This window comes from Anomaloglossus baeobatrachus, chromosome 3, assembly GCF_048569485.1.
Source record: "Anomaloglossus baeobatrachus isolate aAnoBae1 chromosome 3, aAnoBae1.hap1, whole genome shotgun sequence".
Classification (NCBI taxonomy): domain Eukaryota; kingdom Metazoa; phylum Chordata; class Amphibia; order Anura; family Aromobatidae; genus Anomaloglossus; species Anomaloglossus baeobatrachus.
In genome coordinates this window covers 523,198,347-523,219,191 of record NC_134355.1, presented here as the reverse complement: position 1 = coordinate 523,219,191, position 20,845 = coordinate 523,198,347, and the positions used below count along the sequence as shown (strand labels likewise).

The 20,845-nt window shown below is 45.2% G+C and overlaps 1 protein-coding gene across 1 annotated transcript in view; it reads left to right on the top strand.

Annotated features, from left to right (window-relative positions):
- The window catches only part of RNF13 (ring finger protein 13), a 117,199-nt gene that overhangs the window by 28,945 nt on the left and 67,409 nt on the right, over nt 1-20,845 (top strand). Inside the window, exons 2-3 of the mRNA XM_075340765.1 lie at nt 10,158-10,280; nt 17,393-17,473. Coding sequence (XP_075196880.1) covers nt 10,173-10,280; nt 17,393-17,473 — 189 coding nt within the window. The 5' untranslated portion in view covers nt 10,158-10,172. The remainder of the gene's footprint in view (nt 1-10,157; nt 10,281-17,392; nt 17,474-20,845) is intronic.

Sequence of the window (20,845 nt, the reverse complement as noted above, 5' to 3'; positions counted from 1 at the left end):
GGTAGTGCAACAAGAAGGCACTCATGTGTCTTGCGCAGCCATGCGGACCAAGTCCACGCTGTGTTTGTGGCATAGAGGTGCTAACCGTTCTTTCTTCCTCTGACCTCTCCCCCCAACCTCTTTCAACTGAAATTTGACCAAGGTCTCCCTCATCTGCTGAGTCTTCCATGTCCATGGACAGTTCGTCCTCCATTTCTTCATGTCCTCCTGCACCTTCCTCAACATCTCGCCTGCTACCTTGCGCCCTTGTTGATCCCTGTCCCCCATGCTCCCATGCCTGGCGCCTTGGTGATGATGAACGTCTGGACCTTGGTGATGTTGTTGTGTCTTGCGCATATGAATCCTCCTGTAGTTCATCCCCTTCCTGTTGTCCCACCCCCTGACTCCGAATAGTGTTTAGCGTGTGCTCCAGCATGTAAATGACTGGAATCGTCATGCTGATAATGGCATTGTCAGCGCTAAACATATTCGTCGCCATGTCGAAACTGTGCAGAAGGGTGCATAGGTCCTTGATCTGAGACCACTCCATCAGGGTGATCTGCCCCACCTCTGCATCTCGTTGGCCCAGGCTAAACGTCATGACGTATTGCACCAGGGCACGGCGGTGCTGCCACAGTTGCTGTAACATGTGTAGAGTTGAATTCCAGCGTGTCGCCACATCGCATTTCAGGTGATGAACCGGCAGGCCGAAAGACTTCTGGAGCGATGCAAGTCGCTCAGCTGCGGCGCTTGAACGGCGGAAGTGAGCAGACAGTTTTCGTGCCCTGTTCAGAAGGCCATCTAGGCCGGGATAGTGTGTTAAAAATTGCTGCACGACAAGGTTCAACACGTGAGCCATACAAGGTACGTGTGTCACCTTGCCCAGGCGAAGGGCCGCACCCAGGTTTGCAGCATTGTCGCACACGGCCTTACCAGGCTGCAGGTTGAGTGGAGACAACCATTTATTAAACTCGGACCGCAGAGCTGACCACAACTCCTCAGCTGTGTGACTCTTATTCCCAAGACATGTCAAGCTAAAGACCGCCTGATGCCGTTGCGCTCTGCTGCCAGCATAGTAATGAGGGGTGCGTGATTCCTTCTGCGCAGTGAGAACGCTGGTGGCCTGACCAGGCAGGCTTGGGGCGGAGGTGGAGGACCCAGATGAGGTGGAGGATGCAGAAGCAGTGGCGGAACTTGGACAGACAGAGGATTGACACACAAGTCGTGGGGACGGCAAGACTTGTGCAGCAGACCCTTCACCATCTATCACCATGGTTACCCAGTGCCCAGTCAGCGACATGTAACGTCCCTGTCCATGCTTACTGGTCCAAGTATCGGTGGTGAAATGCACCCGTTCACACACAGTTTCTCAAGGAAGCGGTGATGTTGTGTGCGACATGCTGGTGTAGCGCGGGCACACCTTTCTTAGAGAAGTAGTGGCGACTAGGCATCTGGTACTGGGGCACAGCGACAGACATAAGGTCTCTAAAATCCTGTGTGTCCACTAGGCGGAAAGGCAGCATTTCGGTAGCCAACAGCTTACAGAGGGATAGAGTCAACCTCTTAGCTTTGTCATGGGTCGCAGGAAGTGGCCTTTTATTTGTCCACATCTGAGGGACAGAGATCTGGCTGCTGTGTGTAGACGATGTTGAGTAGGGTGTCCCTGGAAAAATGCAGGTTTGTGAGGAAAGTGCAGGCGGAGACATGATGTTGCCTTCATCCAACGTTGGTGCTATCGATGTCTGAGAGAGCTGTACACACGCACTTGTTTCCCCTTCCAAACCAACTGACAACCTACCAAGCAAACTGCCTGTTGCGGTTACAGTGGTGGAAGTTGTGGGTGGAAAAACAGGTGTGACAGCTGTCCCCACAGTCCTAGAAGATGACGAGCGCGCGGATGCACTGGAAGGGGCAGGCGGTGGATGGTTCGCTCCGCTAGGCCGCATTGCAGCACGGTGAGCTTCCCACCGGGCCATATGATATTTATTCATGTGACGATTCATGGAAGAAGTTGTCAAACTGCTGAGGTTTTGACCTCTACTAAGAGAATCATGACAAATTTTACAGATCACATAATTTGGGCGATCTTTTTCTATGTCAAAAAAGGACCAGGCTAGGCAAGGCTTAGAGGCCATGCGACCTGTTGATCCACCACGAATAATGCTCAGAGGCAGAGTGGTGGCTGAGGATGCAGTTGTAGACGTGCTACCAGTACTCCGACTCTGTCCAGGAAGGCGCAAGGTAACTTCGTCATCAGTTGCATCCTCCTCCACCACCTCTGTTGACCTCCTCGAGTGCCTGACTGTGGGTTGACAGTAGGTGGGATCTAGAACTTCATCATCAATTGTTGTGTTTGCACTCCCCTCCCCCTCAGACCGAGCCTCTTCTTGGCCTGACCGAATATTTAAGTTGTCATCCCAATCGGGTATCTGAGTCTCATCTTCATCAGTATGTTCCTCATTGTCTATAACCACAGGTGTTACAGTTTGTGACAGGGTCAACATTATGCTCCAAAACTTGGTCCTCACGGCCTGAATCAGTCACAAAGGTTCTGGGCATCACTGCAGACCATTTCCTGTTCTGTACTCACTGTAGCTTGGGAGCAGACCTCTGATTCCCAGGTTATAGTGTGACTGAACAGCTCTGCAGACTCAGCCATCTCAGTTCCACCATACTGTGCAGGGCTGATGGAGACTTCAGAGCTGGGAGAAAGCAAGTTTGATTGGGATGACAACTCAGAGGACTGGTGTTTTTTGGATGCAGTAGTTGAGGTGGCTGAGAGGGCACTTGTTGGACCACTTGAGATCCATTCAAGCATTTTCCTTTTTTGGCCATCATCTACCTTTGTTGCTGTTGTTCGTGTCCGTAAAAAAGGGAGCACATCGGATTGTCCACGGTAAGTAGTAGACATCTTACTTTTGCTGGTAGATGGTCTATCTTCAGCAGATGATAATGGAGCTTTGCCACCTTCCCCACAAACAAAACCTTTTTTGCCTTTTCCACCACGCCTCTTCCCCTTTCCACCAGCATCTGTCATTTTGCCACTCATGTTGATTGCGACAAGATTGTGGACTGAAAATGTGGTAGTAAAAATTCAGAGGTGGTGTAGATTGCAGTGGTGGTCTAGCTTTATTAACAGCAGAATAATAAAGAATAAATATCCCTGACAATGCAACTACGGCCCTTAAACTGGCAGCAAAAATTGCTAGTATAATGGCTGTTATAATGAGTTGTAGTGTGCAATGCAGGCAGACGCGCTCTGCAAATGTCTTTGCACTAGTGGGACTATAGCAAAGTCCAATAGCCACGTTTAGGATGCCACTAGGTACACTGAGTATTTGCTAGTATAATGGCTTAGTTATAATGAGTTGGAGTGTGCAATGCAGGCAGACGTGCTGCAAATGTCTTTGCACTAGTGTGACTATAGCAAAGTCCAATAGCCACGTTTAGGATGCCACTAGGTACACTGAGTGTTTGCTAGTATAATGGCTTAGTTATAATGAGTTGGAGTGTGCAGAGGACAGGAGGGTACAGTGCCAGGATTGTGGGGCTCTGGGTAGAGGAATGGAAGCCTGCCTTTCTATTCCCTTCTAATAGGGAAATGCAGGGAGGAAATCCCTGACCTTGGCTACACAGACGCTGTCGCTGTTTTCAGGACCTGTCACCTATGGCTCTGACCCTGCCAGTTTGAGCCCTTAAAAGGACTGCTAGAAAGTGCTCTCCCTAAGCTGTCCAGCGCTGTGTATGGAGCGCATACAGCTGTATCGGTGATAGGACAAAGGACGGAGCTGCGACAGTGATGTCTGACACCAAAGACGCAGAAGAGATAATGGCGTCCTGGAGGAAAATGTCCGGTTTTATAATGCAGGGACATGTGACATGGACATCCTATCACACATGCCGTTGCTTCTCTGGCTAAAAGTCCACTTAGCTGTGTGTGTGTCTGGGATTGGCTGACATGCTGGCCCGCCCCACTACACGCGCGCGCTTAGGGAAGGAAGACAAGGGAAAAAAAAAAATGGCGATCGCCATTATAGAAACAGCAGTGATCTGAAGGCGCTGTTCACGCACACTATACACTGAAATGTCATAATAGTGTGATTCACAGAGTGACTTACACTATTACAGCGGAAACCAAGCTAGGAATTAGCTGTTTTTTTTGCTGCTAGAACCGTTCTCGAACGTTTCTAGAACTATCGAGCTTTTGCAAAAAGCTCGAGTTCTAGTTCGATCTAGAACAGGCCCCAAAATCACTCGAGCCTAGAACTGGAGAACCTCGAACCGCGAACCGCGCTCAACTCTATTGATTAGATCAGCTGACAAGTGCAGGAAAACATTCTGGCTTGCCGAGCGAGCCCGCGTTATGGGACAGACCTGACCTACGTATCAGTACATCATAAGTCGTGATGGGATTAAAATCTCTGTCTCACAACTGCTGCACTCAGTAATCTAAGTGACACATCACTAGAATCCTGGTCTCTTTTTTTTCCTCCATTATGTTGCTCTCAGGTCAGGTAGCAAAAAAACAGCTGATTCCCTTTATTCACCATCTAGAGAGACTATTGCTGGATGTAGCAGAGCTCAGTCTGATTCATGGGAGTAGCCCTGGCTAGCAGCTCTGACCTGCATGCTGTGGTTCAGTGATAGAAATTGATTTTTCCTTTCCAGCGTCTTTCATCTTGGATATAGTGAGTGTTGGTTTCATTTTGGATTCATAAATGATTAATTTTCGGAAGGATGGAGATGCTCGTAATGAGCACTGGCCTTTGTACAATGGTTCCTCTTAATTTAGTTGTGTCTTGCTAGATGTTACGTTTGTACTGGTGCTGATACTCTGATTTTCTGGATTTATTCACAGAATGGGATTTTATATACCGCATTTTTCGGACTATAAGACGCACGTGACCATAAGACGCACCCTGGTTTTAGAGGAGGAAAATAAAATTTTAACCAAAAAATGTGGTCATGACACACTGTTATGGGGCGAGGATCTTCTGCTGACACTGTTATGGGGGTAATGTCCCCAAATTCTCTACTAAGGTACCCCATTCTGGTAACTATCCTCCTGCCTTGTATAAGATCCTGCTCATATACCCCCATCCAGCTTGCTCATATACCCCCATCCATCTTGCTCATATACCCCCATCCATCTTGCTCATATACCCCCATCCATCTTGCTCATATACCCCCATCCATCTTGCTCATATACCCCCATCCATCTTGCTCATATACCCCCATCCATCTTGCTCATATACCCCCATCCATCTTGCTCATATACCCCCATCCATCCTGCTCATATACCCCCATCCATCCTGCTCATATACCCCCATCCATCTTGCTCATATACCCCCATCCATCTTGCTCATATACCCCCATCCATCTTGCTCATATACCCCCATCCATCTTGCTCATATACCCCCATCCATCTTGCTCATATACCCCCATCCATCTTGCTCATATACCCCCATCCATCCTGCTCATAATATACCCAATCCTGGTATATGGCCTGTATCCTATGGCACAGAAAAAAAATAAACGTTTATACTCACCTTTCCTCACTCCCTGCAGCACCGATCATCTTCCTCTCAGTCTCAGCTGCAGCGCCGCTGAGTGAAGCCGTCACAGTTGTCTGCAGCATTGCGATGTCTTCCTGTCTGTGCCGGTCAGCTGATCTGTGTGGAGACTAGCAGCGCGCACAGCGATGACGTCATCGCTGTGCTCACCGCTCTCTACACAGATCAGCTGACCGGCACAGACAGGAAGACATCGCAATGCTGCAGACAACTGTGACGGCTTCACTCAGCGGCGCTGCAGCTGAGACAGAGAGGAAGATGATCGGTGCTGCAGGGGGGCGGCTCCACACACGGTGACGGGTGAGTGTACTGATTCACTGCACCCCGCACTGATAATTATGCACGGGGAGCAGTGAATACAGCCGCACATGATGACTCCAGGCTGTAGTTGGCAGGGGGTGATCATGCGGGCCGGCTGTTAATTATGCGCGCACCCCCCCGCTCATCCCGCCCACCTGTCAGCGCCGGCTTCTGTGCTGAGAGATGATGAGCGGGAGGATGGGCGTGCATATGCAATGAGCGGGCCCACGTGGCACGGCAGGCTGCCACAGCCTGTTCGTGCCGCCGATGACCCGCTCCACCGCAGCACCCTAATTCCCCGCAGCCACATTCAGACCATAAGACGCACCCCCCACTTTCCCCCAACATTTTGGGGTAAAAAAGTGCATCTTATAGTCCGAAAAATACGGTACTCTCTTCAGCTAGAGCATTATCATGTTTTTGTTTTTTTTTTTTGTTTTTTTTTTTTTTTATTTCTTCAGTTTTTACCTTTTTATAGTGCTATCAATTCCACAGCCAGTTACAGGCATCCTCACTGTCCCCATTGGGGCTCACAATGTAAATTCCCTATCCATATGTCTTTTTAGCTTCGGAGGAAACCAGAGACCCTGGAGGAAACCCACACAAACATGGGGAGAACATATACACTCGTATGCAGCTACATGATGTCTAGACGTGCGACCCATAACAGTTGGTGCATTTGATCTGTGACTTGCTGATGACCATTCAGGAGTGAAACCTGTCCGACTCTTGGCCAGTGACAGAAAATTGTACATATTTCGAACCATTTGTGACTCACAATGTGACCTCATAGGAAATCCTTAGATGTGAGGTTGCAATGTCAGTGATGGGCAATCCTATTGCTGCTGCAGTGCACCCCCCTCCCCCCCGTACACACGGTTACATTTACATTGGGGGTAACAATTACAATCCAGCATTGAAAACTAAGGAAACTTGGGGTAAATATAAAACATAACTACTTTATAAAATGTCCAGGACACAAAGACCCTGCATCCAAACTACAATGTCTGAGTCTTAGTATCTGTCATGGGAAGGGGTCATCAGAAAATAACCTGGCGTTAAATCAGATTTTTATGTATCTTTAAACATTTGATTTTTTTATTTTTCACGACCGGTTTAAAAAATCATTGAAGTCCTACCTCTGATGATAATGCGACATCTGTAAAGAAAAAGTGTAGTTTATGGGGGAAAAAAACGTTTTGGGGTTTGTTTGTTTTTTTAACATACTGTATCTAATTTAAGAAATATATCTTTTTCTGATGACCTTTTTAATTTTAACTATTAAAATGTTAGTCTGGAGGTCTTAAAGGAAACTTGTAAGGTGGAAAAAAAAATGCTAATAACCTGCAGATATGGGATTAATAGCCTTTGGAACCTGCGCAGCTCCTGCACATTGAACCCCACTTCAGGGAGAATATTATTTACTTTTATCCGTCTCTCAGCATTTGGGTTTTTTCATCGGGGTGGCGGCTGTGCAGGCTCAGTCACCGCTCTGTATATGAAGAGTGGCAGCTTTAAAGGGAACCTGCCACCAGATTTGGGGCCTATAAGCTGCAGCCACCACCACCGGGCTCTTATATCCTGCATTCTAACATGCTGTATATAAGAGCCCAGGCCGCTGTATAGAATGTAAAACTCACTGTATAACACTCACTCATAGTGCGGTCAGATGGGTGTCTCCGTTCTTCGGGTCCAGCGCCTCCTCTTTCGGCCATCTTTGTTTTTCTTCTGAAACCTGGGTGCATGACGCGTCCTACATCATGCACACGGGCCGGCATTGAGGTCACTGAAAAAATTCCAGCTTGTAGATTAATTTAGATTCCAGCTGTCATCTACACATGAGGTACATCAGTTTTGTACAGGGAAAACTGTACAGCAGACGAGTTCTGCCCCCATGTGAACATTCACTGAGGTTACTTTCACGAATTTGCCACATCGGCGGGGTTGTTTCCACATCGGTGGGTTTGTTTCCACATCGGTGGGTTTGTTTCCACATCGGTGGGTTTGTTTCCACATCGGTGGGGTTGTTTCCACAGCGCGTGCATGGATTTCTGCAACCATCATTCAGATCAATACTGCTTGTAGTTGCCGAGCTTGTGATGTTTTGTAAATCTGCCATTGTCCGTGTCCTACATTGTTATAATTGCACACAAGCGTAATACACCAAATGATGGTACCCATGTTACAGCTGCAAACCTCAGTCTGACCCCGTGTCTGATGGTCTTCTCAACTTCGTAAGTTAACACCCCCCCCCCCCCCATCTATGGCTAGGCTAGGACTCCCACTGATCTCCAGAAACAGTGCTCTGAAGAGCCTCGATTTTAATGTAGTGTAGGCTAATCATGCGCACTAATAAACCACAGATACCACATCTTAATATCCACCAGACGGCATTTCTATCATAGAAAACACTCCCGAAGAAGCAGCAGTGAAACACGTTGAGGCGTGGTGGCTGCGGTTGCACGTGTCAGCCCATCGGTCAGGTCTGTATACTTGTTTGGCCCCCTTATAACTATGTGGTCTGGATCCAGGTAGTACTTTGCCGGTCATGGAACTTATGGGTGAGCGGTGGGGCTGGATATCGCTACTGTAATGCCATTTGGGCAATAGATTCTGGATCCCTGCAGTGGCGATGCCCTCCCCCACAGCCTCTGATTGATCCATGCTTTGGATACAGTCTCTATTGAAAAGAATATTATAAAATCTAGCTATTATTTAATCTTGGCTTACCAATTGAGAACATGGTGGCCTCTTGAGTATATGTACATTGGCCGGAGACCTGATATTCTAATTTCCGCATTTGCGATGGTACTATATGTGAATGTTTTTAGGAATACTCTATGAATATATTGGTCTATCCCACGTGGTGGGCCATGTAAACATAATTTACATGATTACTCTGTTTAATATGTGTCCGATACCGATGGTCTGACTGTGTCCGCACCTACCCCTCCCATGTTAGGAGGGACTCACTTGTGGTTCACACTGTCCTATTGTGCCGAAAGTAAAATTGTCATTTTTTTAGAAAAGTGTTTAATAAAAATTGTTGTTTATGACATTATGGCATTCTAGTAATTTCCTTGCGGGGTTACTTAGTGTTTTCTAATCATGCGCACTGCTGCTTTATTTATTCTTATGGGAGTTTGTGAATGCAGTGCTCGGCTGTCTCCTCGGGAGTTCCATTTAAGGGAATAGTCAGCAGGTTTTTGTTACCTTTTCTGAGAGCAGCATGATGTAGGCAATGAGATCCTTAATCCAACAGTGTATCACTTAGATTACTGGGTGCAGCTGTTCTGACACAGTTTTTAAGTTTAGCAGTAGAGTGGAGCTCTGAAAGCTGCTCACACCAGGCTCTCTATAGACATTGTATATTGATAGTGAGGCACTAATCACATGAGGGGGCATGTCGGACTGTCCTGCGCAAAGCAGTGTAGTCCAGCAACGATAGGGTCCAGGTGCTAAAAAAAAAAAAAATTGCAAGTATACAACACCATGGATCTTGATAAGAGACATTGCTGAATTCTGTGTGTTAACCTTTACAGCATGCTGTCTTTAGATTACATAGCAAAAACCTGCTGATAATAATGAATAATAGAAGTGAACATGATTGACCATCGCTCTAGAGCCACATTTACTGAAATCAGTGGGGGGCCCAGTGGTCGGTCCCTCAGCATTCGGGAAGTTGTCTCCTATCCAATGGTTAGAGGATAACTTCTAAACTTGAGGATATCCCTTTGGACTGGTAATTAGAATTCATTTGTATTATGTAATTAATACCAAAGTTTACAAAGCCGGGACTAGTGCTAATAAATGTAAGAGACCCTCTAAGACCTCGTTCAGATTTTCTGGTTGCATAGTTGAGCAGGGCTGTCTTCGCGCTCTTTGACTTTTGTCTCTACTCTGTTTGTTCCATTTATTCGTTTTTCTGCCATATATTTCTATAAATTTAAAAAACAAATCGGTTAGACTGGCTTTTGGGGAGGAATAGCTGTGACATGTGCATAAGATGTAAAGCTTGGAGTCCAGACCTGCCCCATAAATGAAGTCTGCTGATCGATGATGCTATACAGGAAGTCTTGCTCAATAACTCTCAGTTCTCCTTTTGTGACTCGAGTGTGATCTCGGCCAATATTACCAATTCAAATGTGTTGTTCTCGAGGGTTTTCAGGTGACATTGGAAGGAGATCTTTTAGGGAGAGTAAAGCAGCAGGCAGAAGAATTGGGATGAGTAAAAGTCCTGCTCTATAAACGCAGATCACATGCCACAGACCTTTAATAAGGACTGATTTTATTTTTGTTTTTCAGGTTGTTGACTTCAAAATGGAGATCCTAAAAATGTGCGTGTGGTCTGTGAGAAGAGTCAGTCTGTGGGCTGTGCACGTCTTCGCCATCGCTTACCTTTTGCCTGTAAATGCTGACATCATTGCTGTAAGTGACAGTTCTGTTTCTGTTTACGTGGCTGTGTGAGCATACTGACATATTTAGGTGGAGCATGTTTATACTGTCTAAGGGTATGTGTGCACACTGCGTTCTGTTAAGTGCAGAAAAAAAAAACGCACCCTCTGGCAGACTGGACATTTGTAAATACTGCGTTTGGCAAAAAAAATACATCAAATATGCATGCATTTTGGATGCATTTTGAAAACATGCGTTTACGCTGCATATTTGTTGCGTTCTGCATGCATTTTTGACAAACAGAGCGCAGGTATTTCAGTCTCTCTCTGGCCACGTCGGTCTCTCCCTCTCTACTTCATACTCGCCGATCACCGGTGCGGCGTTGCACGGCTGTCACACTGCAGCGGCTTCTTCTGCTTTTGAAAGTGCCGACCGCTCATTATTCCATCTCGTATTCCCTGCTTCCCCCGGCGCCTATGATTGGTTGCATTCAGACAAGCCCCCACGCTGAGTGACAACTGTCTCACTGCAACCAATCACAACTGCCAGTGGGCGGGTCTATATAGTGCAGTAAAATAAATAAATAAAAAAAAACCCGGCGTGCAGTCCCCCCACCAATTTTGGTACCAGCCAAGGTAAAGCCACACGGCTGAAGGCTGGTATTCTCGGGCTGGAAAGCCTCACGTTTTTGGGAGCCCCCCTGCCTAAAAATATCAGCCAGCAGCCACCCGGAATTGCTGCATCCATTAGATGCGACAGTCCCGGGACTCTACCCGGCTCATCCCGAATTGCCCTGGTGCGGTGGCAATCAGGATAATAAGGAGTTAATGGCAGCCCATAGCTGCCTTTTAAGGCTGGAAACACATCTATGCGAGTAAAATCGGTCCGACTGGGCTGAAAAAAACTCGGCTGATTTTAGTTCACGTTAGGTCTGAGTGCAACGCAAGTGCGATGCTTTTTCTGAATAAATTAATGATTTTACTAGCGTGTGTAATGCGTATTTTTTTATGTCATCTGCCATTCAGCTCTGCTACATGGCCGCTGACAGCAGACACAGACAGCCATGTAGCAGAGCTGAATGGCAGATGACGGCAGATGACAGCAGGCACAGACAGAGCCGCACGATCAGAATGAACTCTGGTTAACTTCACCCGAATTCATTGTCATGCTGCGGCTCTGAGTGTGCCGCGTCCTGATTAGCGGTCACCTGTGAAGGGCTCACCGGTGACCGCTAATCCCCTGAGTGACTGAAGTTAGCAGCCCTCTCTCATACTCACCGATCCCCGGCGCGGCGCTGCACGGCATTAAATTGTTGAACCAGGGAATTTGTTAGTGTTTTTTATTTCTAATAAAGGATTTTTTTCGGGTGTGTGTGTTTTTCTGTAACTTAAAGATTAATCATGGAAGGTATCTCATAGACGCCTGACATGATTAATCTAGGACTTATTGTCAGCTATGGGCTGCCAATAACTCCTTATTACCCCGATTTGCCAACGCACCAGGGCAAATCGGGAAGAGCCGGGTACAGCCCCAGAACTGTCGCATCTAATGTATGCGGTAATTCTGGGCGACTGCTGGCTGATATTGTTAGGCTGGGGGGCTCCCCATAACGTGGAGCTCCCCATCCTGAGAATACCAGCCTTCAGCCGTATGGCTTTAGCTGGCTGGTATTAAAATTGGGGGGGACCGCACGCCGTTTTTTTTAAATTATTTAATTATTTCACTGCACAGTATAGACACGCCCACCGGCTGCTGTGATTGGGTGCAGTGAGACACCTGTCACTCAGCGTGGGGGCGTGTCTCACTGCAACCAATCATAGGCGCCTGTGGGCGGGTAAAGCAGGGAATACGAGATTGTTTAATGAGCGGCCGGCTTTTTCAAAATAGTAAAAGCCGCCGCAGCAGTGTGAATGCCGTGCAGCGCCGCGCCGGAGATCGGGGAACGGTGAGTATGAGAGAGGAGGGGAAAATGACAGACAGACTGTGAGAGGGACAGAGATAGTGACGGACCGACTGACAGAGAATAGTGATTGACAGACATTGTGAGACATCACTCGTTTCCAGTGTTTTAGGAAACATGCGAGAAATGTATTTAGAAAATCGGATGTCACTAGGATGGTGTGAGTTCCGTCCCGTGACATCCGATTTTTTTTTTTTTTTTTTTTTTCAGTCCGATCTGGACTGAGAAAAAAGTCGCGAATGCGAGCTGAATCATTCACTAACATGTGTCCGATTCCAATGCGAATTTTTCTCGCATTGCTCTACTGCGAGAAACTCGCAAGTGAGAAGCAGCCCTAAGTCCTAGCTTAGTGATGACAGGTGTCTGAGACACCCCCATTATTAACTTGTAAGTTAAAGAAAATAAACACATACACCCAAAAAAACTTTTATTTGGAATAAAAGACAAAAAAAATCCACCCTCTTTCACCACTTTATTAAAATCCCCAAACCCCCCCTCCAGGTCCGACGTAATCCACACGAGGTCTCACAACGCATCCAGATCTGCTACATGAAGCGGACAGGAGCGGCCATAGAACACCGCCACTCCTGTGAGCTCCACGCAGCAGTGGTAACGTCACTCAGGTGATCCGCGGCCAGCGCTCTCAGGTGGAGGACTCCAGCTGGCCACGGGTAACCTGATTTGCGGTCATCGGTGTGTCCTTCACCGGTGATCGCAAATCAGGCCGCGGCGCACAGACAGTCGCGCGATGACAATGAAGTTGGGTGAAGTTCATCAGAGTTCATTCTGATCGCGCGGCTCTGTCTCGCAGCCAACCATGTTCTATGGGGATGTAGCAGAGCCGAGTGGGACCGCACTTTCAAAAATGCATTCAAAACGCATCCAAAATGCATGCGTTTTGAATGCCTTTTTTTTTTTTTTTTTTTTTTTTTTTTTTTGGTCAAACGCAGTATTTACAAATGTCCACTCTGCGAGAGGGTGCGTTTTTTTTTTTTTCTGTACTTGACAGAACGCAACGTGCGCACATACCCTTAAACTCATCGTGTGAGCGACGGCTAAGAAGAATTTCTTCTTTCTTGGCTATTAGAGGCTCTGCAAATGGAGTCCGCAAACTATTCTAGGAAAATCTGTCCATCAAATGGAGCTCCTTCTTACTCTTCCAAGCTCTGCGGTGCGGCAGAACAATATATACAGTCACATGTGGGGTATTGCCATGTACAGGAGAAATTGTGTAACATATTATGGGGTCTTGTGTGTGTGTGTGTATATGTATTTGTGTGTGTGTGTGTATATATAATATATATGAATATATAAATATATAATTTTTTTTTTTTATTTTTTTTTAAATATTCCCTATGTCAAATTTTTAAATCTGGGGTGAAAACCACATTTTAGTGGTAAAAATGTAATTATTTTTTGTTCCCCGCCCAATAGTATAACATTTTGTGACTCACCTGTAGTGTCCTTTTGCTCGCTGCACCCCAGTATGAATTCATTCAGTGGTGCAGTTTGTATAATTGGGTCACTTGTGGGGGGCCTATGCTGTTCTGGCACCTCAGGGGCTCTGCCAATGTGACATGCCACCCACAAACCATTACAACTAAATTTGCACTTCAATATGGCACTCCTTCCCTTTTTCATGTTGTACTGCGCCTCGAAGGTAGCTTTGGACCACGTATGGGGTACTGGCATACCCAGGAGAAATTGCCCAACAAAATGTCTCTAAACATAAAATCGTTTTGTAAATTTTGTTGGAAAAAATGAGAAATTGCTGATGAACTTTGACCCTAACAAAAAAATTGTTTCAAAAATTGTGCCGATATTAAGTAGACATGTGCGAAATGTTATTAACTGTTTTGTGTGACATAACTCGCTGGTTTTAAAAATTCAAGGTTTGAGAATTGCAAAATTTTGAAAATTTTCTTCAAATTCCCAATGTTGTCACAAACACAAAAAATATCGTCCTAGATTTACCAATATCATGAGTTTATAATATGTTACAAAAAATAATAAATAAACTCAGAATCACCGGGAACCGTTGAAGCGTTCCAGAGTTATAACCTCATAAAGTTACAGTGGTAATAAAGTGAAAAAAGACTTGGGGGGGTTAAAATTACTATCCTCATTTGATTGCAGGACAATTGTCCTACTTTTACCCCCGTTGTACTTCTTTTTTCAGCCCCATAGTCCTTGCTACAATCATTTTACAGGCCCAAGGTTCAGGTCCCCATTGACTTACATGGGGTTCGGGGTTAAGTCTGGTTACCGATCCGAACTTTTAACAATTGTCCGGCCAAACCCAGCAAACCTGAATAGCCACAGCTCCGCTTATCCCTAATTATGACAAAGGGATTTAGAATGAAAAATTACAATCTATTTAGTCTTCTATAAATGTTATTATATTATTAAAGTAGTCCGTGTCCAGGTTGTATAACAGTGTAAATTTGGGTGCTCTCTAAATGACTCAACACAGCCATTAATATCTAAACCGCTTTCAACAAAAGTGAGTACACCTCTAAGTGAAAATTTTGTGTGGCCACCATTATTTTCAAAAACTCTCTTTGGCATGGAGTTCACTATAGCTTCACAGGAGCCACTGTATCCGCTTCCACTGCTCCATGACAGCATCACGGAGCTGGTGGATGTTAGAGACCTTGCACTCCTCCACCTACCGATTTTAAGGATGGCCCACAGATGCTCAATAGAGTTTAGGTCTGGAGACCTGCTCGGCCAGTCCAGTGCCTTTTTCTCTGTTTCCTTAATAAGGCAGTGGTCGTCTTGGAGGTGTCTTTGAGGTTATTAAGTTGGAATACAGCCCTGCGGCCCAGTTTTGGAAGGGAGGAGGTAACACTTTGCTTCAGTATGTTACAGTACATGGTGACATTCATGGTTCCCTCATTGAACTGTAGCTCCCCACAGCTGGCAGCACTCGTGTCCCCATACCATGACACTCCCATCACCATGCTTGACTGTCTTTGTTCTCATCACCTGGTTGCCTCCACATAAACACTTAAAGGGAATCTGTCACCAGATTTGGGGCCTATAAGCTGCGGCCAACATCACTGGACTCTTATATACAGCATTGTAACATGCTGTATATAAGAGTCCAGGCAGCTGTCTAGAACGTAAAAATCACTTTATAATACTCACCTAAACTGTCGCTACGGTGGAGTTGGGCTATCTTTGTTCTCCGATGCCTCCTCTTTCGGCCATCTTTGTCGTCCTTATGAAGCCGCGGTGCATGACGTGTCCTACGTCATACACACTCTCCGGTCCCGTGCAGGCGCACTACAATACTTTGATCTGCCCTGGACCTCAATGCCGATGCGTGTACATGACGTAGGACGCGTCATGCACCGCGGCTTCAGAAGGACGACAAAGATGGCCGAAAGAGGAGGCATCGGAGAACGAAGATGCCCATATGACCCAACTCGACCGCAGTGGCTGTTTAGGTGAGTATTATAAAGTGTGTTTTACGTTTTATACAGCGGCCTGGGTTCTTATTTACAGCATGTTAGAATACTGTATATGAGCCCACTGGTGGTATTAAAGGCAACCTGTCACCAGTTTTAGGGCCTTTAAGCTGCAGCTACCATCTGAATCAAATAAGTTTATCTTGTTCTCATCAGACCACAGGACATGGTTCCAATAATCCATATCCTTAGTTTTCTTGTCTTCAGCAAACTGTTTGCCAGCTTTCTTTTGCATCACCTTTAGAAGAGACTTCCATCTGGGATGACAGCCATGCACACCAGTTTGTTACAGTGTGCGGTGTGAGTACTGACAAGCCGATTTCCGCCCCCCCCCCTCCCCAAACATGTAATTTCTGCACCAGTGCTGGCAGCACTCGTATGAGACCTGTTCTGAGTGGAACCTGTTTTGTTATACTGCTGTATGGTCTTTGCCACCGTGCTGCAGCTCAGCTTCAGGGTGTTGGCAAACTTTTTATAGCCTAGCCCTAGACATTGAACTTCCAGGGACCAGTGTGAGTGATGACACTAAATCTAACTCGCCTGATCTCCATTCACACCTGAGACCTTGTAACACTAATATGTCACATGACACCTGGGGAGGGCAAATGTTAATTGAGCACAATTTGTCCATTTTCACTTAGGGGTGTACTCACTTTTGTTGCCAGTGGTTTAGACATTACCAGCTGTGTGTTGTTATTTAGAGGCCACACCAAATTTATACTTTTATAAAAAAAAAAAAAAGTTCTACACTGACTACTTTACATGGTATCTAAGTGTCATATATCCAGTGTTCTCCTATAAAAGATATAAAACATGTAAAAAAATGTGAGGTGTGTACTCTCTTTTGTGGAATACTATGTATCAAAATATCAGTTCTTCTATTACTGCTGAACATCTGATAATCCAAATTAGGACTTATTCGTATACATATATGGGTGGTGCTTATACATATGGCGCTCGCACTCACTGCATGTGTGCTCCTCTGCTGTGTTTTCTTATTTGTTTTAACATTGTATGCAGTCCTGCCAGCATTGTCTACCACTCAAATTCCACAATGGGCACACGGCCCCAAATCCCAAGTTATCCCCACACCATTTCCCCCCTCACCCCCCCAAAAAAAAACAAAAAAAAACGCCACAGGTGTCTTCTCCCCTCTCCCCCACCCCCCCTATAAACCCCACCACAGGCACCCTTTGCCCTTCTTCACTGCAGCATCTCCATTTGATGAAGTGATCTAGGGCTAAAGATGGGGACCCCACGTCACCTCTTTCCTGAGTCCCAGCCACTTAATCGAATGGTGCGCTTTGCTCCGGACCAGAAATGACGCTGACAACTCATGCCGGAAATTACGTCACACTTACTAGGTGGCCATGCATTAACATTTGTACTGTGCATGACGGCCTCTTTAGCGCATGCGCAGTGCAAATTTGCGGAGGGCTTTTTTTTTTTTTTTTTCTGCCAGATGTGGACAGCGGAGAAAAGCACCTGGTTTTACTGGTACCCCAGCACCCGGGCCACACACAATGATGTGGCGGGATGGATTTGACTCGCAGGTCTTCAGTTTGACACATCTGCAAAAGACTCCTCCTGCCAAATTCTTTTAACTTTCCTAGCAGGCAGTGATATCTCTGTAAAGTCCCCCTCCTTTTATACTGTTTGTAGTGTGTAAATAAGTGGAGTACAATACTTACTAACACGTGTTTTCTCTTTAGCACTCTGCAGACAATGTATCGAAGTCTTTTGAAGATCTTCCTGCCCGGTTTGGCTATAGACTTCCCAGTGATGGCTTAAAGGTATGTGAGATCAAATCATGGCAGCTGAACATTAGGGGAAAAAAATGAGGGCCCGATTCATGATTTGTGGCTGTTTCTTTGAGTTTGAGACCCTTTTTTAAGTTTCTTTTAAAAAAAAAAAAAATTGTCTTATGCTATTTGGTTTGGTTTTTTTTGCACCAAACTCTTCACAGTGGTTCATGAATTGTGCACAAAATCAAAAATACTATGCATTTCTTTTTTAACCTTGTTTGCAGATTTTTAGTGCAAAGTTGCATGTTCCCCATAAAATGTCTTAAATTTGTGCAGAAAATCCAGATGTATGTAATATCAGGACATGCTGGGGAAGACTGGAGAATATTTGCTTTTAAAAGATTTCAATTCAAGAATCTGTTTCAGATATCTGGAATCCTCAACCATTGTTAACATGGCAAACCCTTTAACACTTGAAAATTTTTAATATATGCATTTATGGACATACCACAAATAATCAATAAAGGTAACAAACTGCACAGAAAATGAGAAGCTCAAACCCTACAATATTGTCTCCCTAAAGAGTCGATATGGAGCCCCACTCATCGTCGACAATCCCCGTTCTGCCCTACATCACCCTGTCAAATTAAAGATCGAAAAAGTGCAAGTGCCAACAATCCTACAACCTATAATAACCCTCAGTCCAGTACACCACTGTGCAACCAGCGCTGTCCTCACCTATTGTGCCATCACCCATTCCCTGTAGACTGTGAGCCCTCGCGGGCTTGGTCCTCTCTCCTCCTATACCAGTATGTTTTGTACTGTTAATGATTGTTGTACATATACCCTCTTTCACTTGTAAAGCGCCATGGAATAAATGGCGCTATAATAATAAATAATAATAAAAGTGCCTAAACAAATAAAGTGCTAAATTGCAATATCATCACCAGTCTTTGAAACATTGTATGCAGGACAAGCAATGATAACTGGGATGTGAGATGAATACTCATCCCTCTATCAAATGCCTCAACGCGTTTCCCCATGTGGTTCCTCAGGAAGCAGATTCAAGATTATGGCAGCATGATGCCCTCAAGGATGGTGTGGTGATAGGGGATTGCAGCCCAAAATGACTGGACCTCAATACATCGCCAGTGCACAAGAGATTCACCCACAATAACCTAATTTCTTATTACTTGCAGGTTCCCAAATAGATCCTGTAATACATAGAAAATGATGCTGTAGTATAATACCAGCTGATAGAATCATCATCTTGGCTTTTTATATCATCCCTAAATGGAAAATGTTACGCCGCGCAACGGGACAGCATACCTCCTATGAATTACTTCTTATGGTCGCGCTACACATCACTTGCACATGGCCATAGACCTGCTCCTCGCGCTGGGATGCATCCGTAATATATTTAGTGACTGAATGTCCAGCGTGACAAAGAGCACATACAGTATCTGGAAGTGTGCGTTCCACCTTGAAATGCATCGGAAAACACAAACCTTCCTATCTAGCCATGTCCCTGGTGTTGCTGGTGGCCTGATCTGAGCGGGCGAGCTTGGAACACATACGAACAGTCATGCGCAAGCATCAGTGCTGACCAGGACGGACTATTAATCGCTATGCATTTCAAGGTGGAACGCACATTTCCAGATATGTGCTGTTTGTCACGGTGGACACTAAGTCAGTGAATATATTATTTGAGCATGAGCGATTGATGTGTAGTGCGACCGTAGGAAGTAATTTATAGGAGGTATGCTGTCCTGTTGCGTGGCGTAACGTTTTTCCATTTAGGGACAGTATAAACGGCCAAGATGATGATTGTATCAGCTGGTGTTATATTATAGCATCATTTTTCTATTTGATTGGAAACGTTAAAGTAATTAGAAATGAGGTTCTAGTGGGCAGATGTCATGGGCTCTGGCGCTGTAGTTAAGTGCGGTCATTTTGGGCTGCAATCCGCTATCATTGCACCATCCTTGAGGGCAGCTAGCCATCATGCTGAGAAAATCTTGAATCCACCTCCTGAGGAACCACATGGGGAACGCATTTGATGGTGATGAGTATTCATCTTTGACCTCCCAGGTATCATTGCCTGTCCTGCATACAATCTGTTACACAGACCGGTGGTGATATTGCACTTTTTGTCACTTTATTTGTTTAGGCACTTGCACTTTTTCTATCTGTAATCTGTCAGGGTGATGTAGGGCAGAACCGGGAGCGTCGACGGTGAATGGGGGCTCCATATCAATTCTTTTGGGTGCAGACCTCCGCTGTCAGAGCTTCTCCTCCCTGTTCTCTGTGCACTTAGTTACTTTTATTGATTTATTTGTGGTGTGTTCATTGTTAATGCATATTTATTAAAAATGTATACGTTTTTTTTTAAATGGTTTTCCATGTTAACTGATTCTACTGACCTTTTAGTCATTGAGTTTCTTTTATAGTTTCTCAAACATTGCCCACAATGACTAAGCTATAAGTAAACATGAGAACATTTATAAAATAGGCTTAAAGTATAAAAAATATGAAAACCACCAAAAATTGACTAAAAAAAGGTAAAAATCCAACAATCAACTAGGTTTCACTGTTTTGGTTTTTTTTGGTTTTGAATTTCCCTGTGCGTGATGCACACTACAAGTTTGATGTAGAAACCCAAGGGGCCCACACGTTTGTATTTTAATTTGACATGAGAAGGTACCTGAGCATTTTGCACAAACTCTTCTGGTTTTTGGTGAATAAAGCCGGTTTTATCTTCCATAAAGGTGTCCGCTTCTGGTAGATTTTATACATTTGTTATATATAATTGGATGCATCCGGCTATTCATTACAGCGATGAATCACCATCATCAGTGGGGCACGTTTTATTCTACACAGATGGCGATCTGTTTCTACAATCTGTTACTCTCAGAAGAGTGGAATGAATGGAAGTGAGGTTTCCTCGTCTATTCATGACTGAGGACTTTAGTTTATGCCTGTAGTATGTGCAATAATGTCAGTAATTTAGGAATAAGGCTGCTTTCACACTACGTTTTTTTTTAACATGCGTCATGAACGTTTTTTTGCTGTAAAAGCGGATCCTGCTTTTACAGCAAAAAAACGCAGCAAACGCATGTTATTTTGCAGGATCCTGTCACTTTAAGTTTATGGGCGGGCATTGGAGTCATGTGATCGGGAGTGAGTAGAACTGAACGTGATAGACTGGGAGCCGGCTTCTGACAGCTGCAGAGGCTCGTAACCAAGGTAAACATCGGGTAACTTGCTTGGATACCCGATATTTACATTGGTTACGAGCGTCTGCAGCTGCTAGGAGCCGGGCTCCCTGCACACGTAACCAACGTAAACATCGGGTAACTAAGAGAAGCGCTTTGCTTGGTTACCAGATATTTATCTTGGTTACGAGTGTCCGCAGCTCTC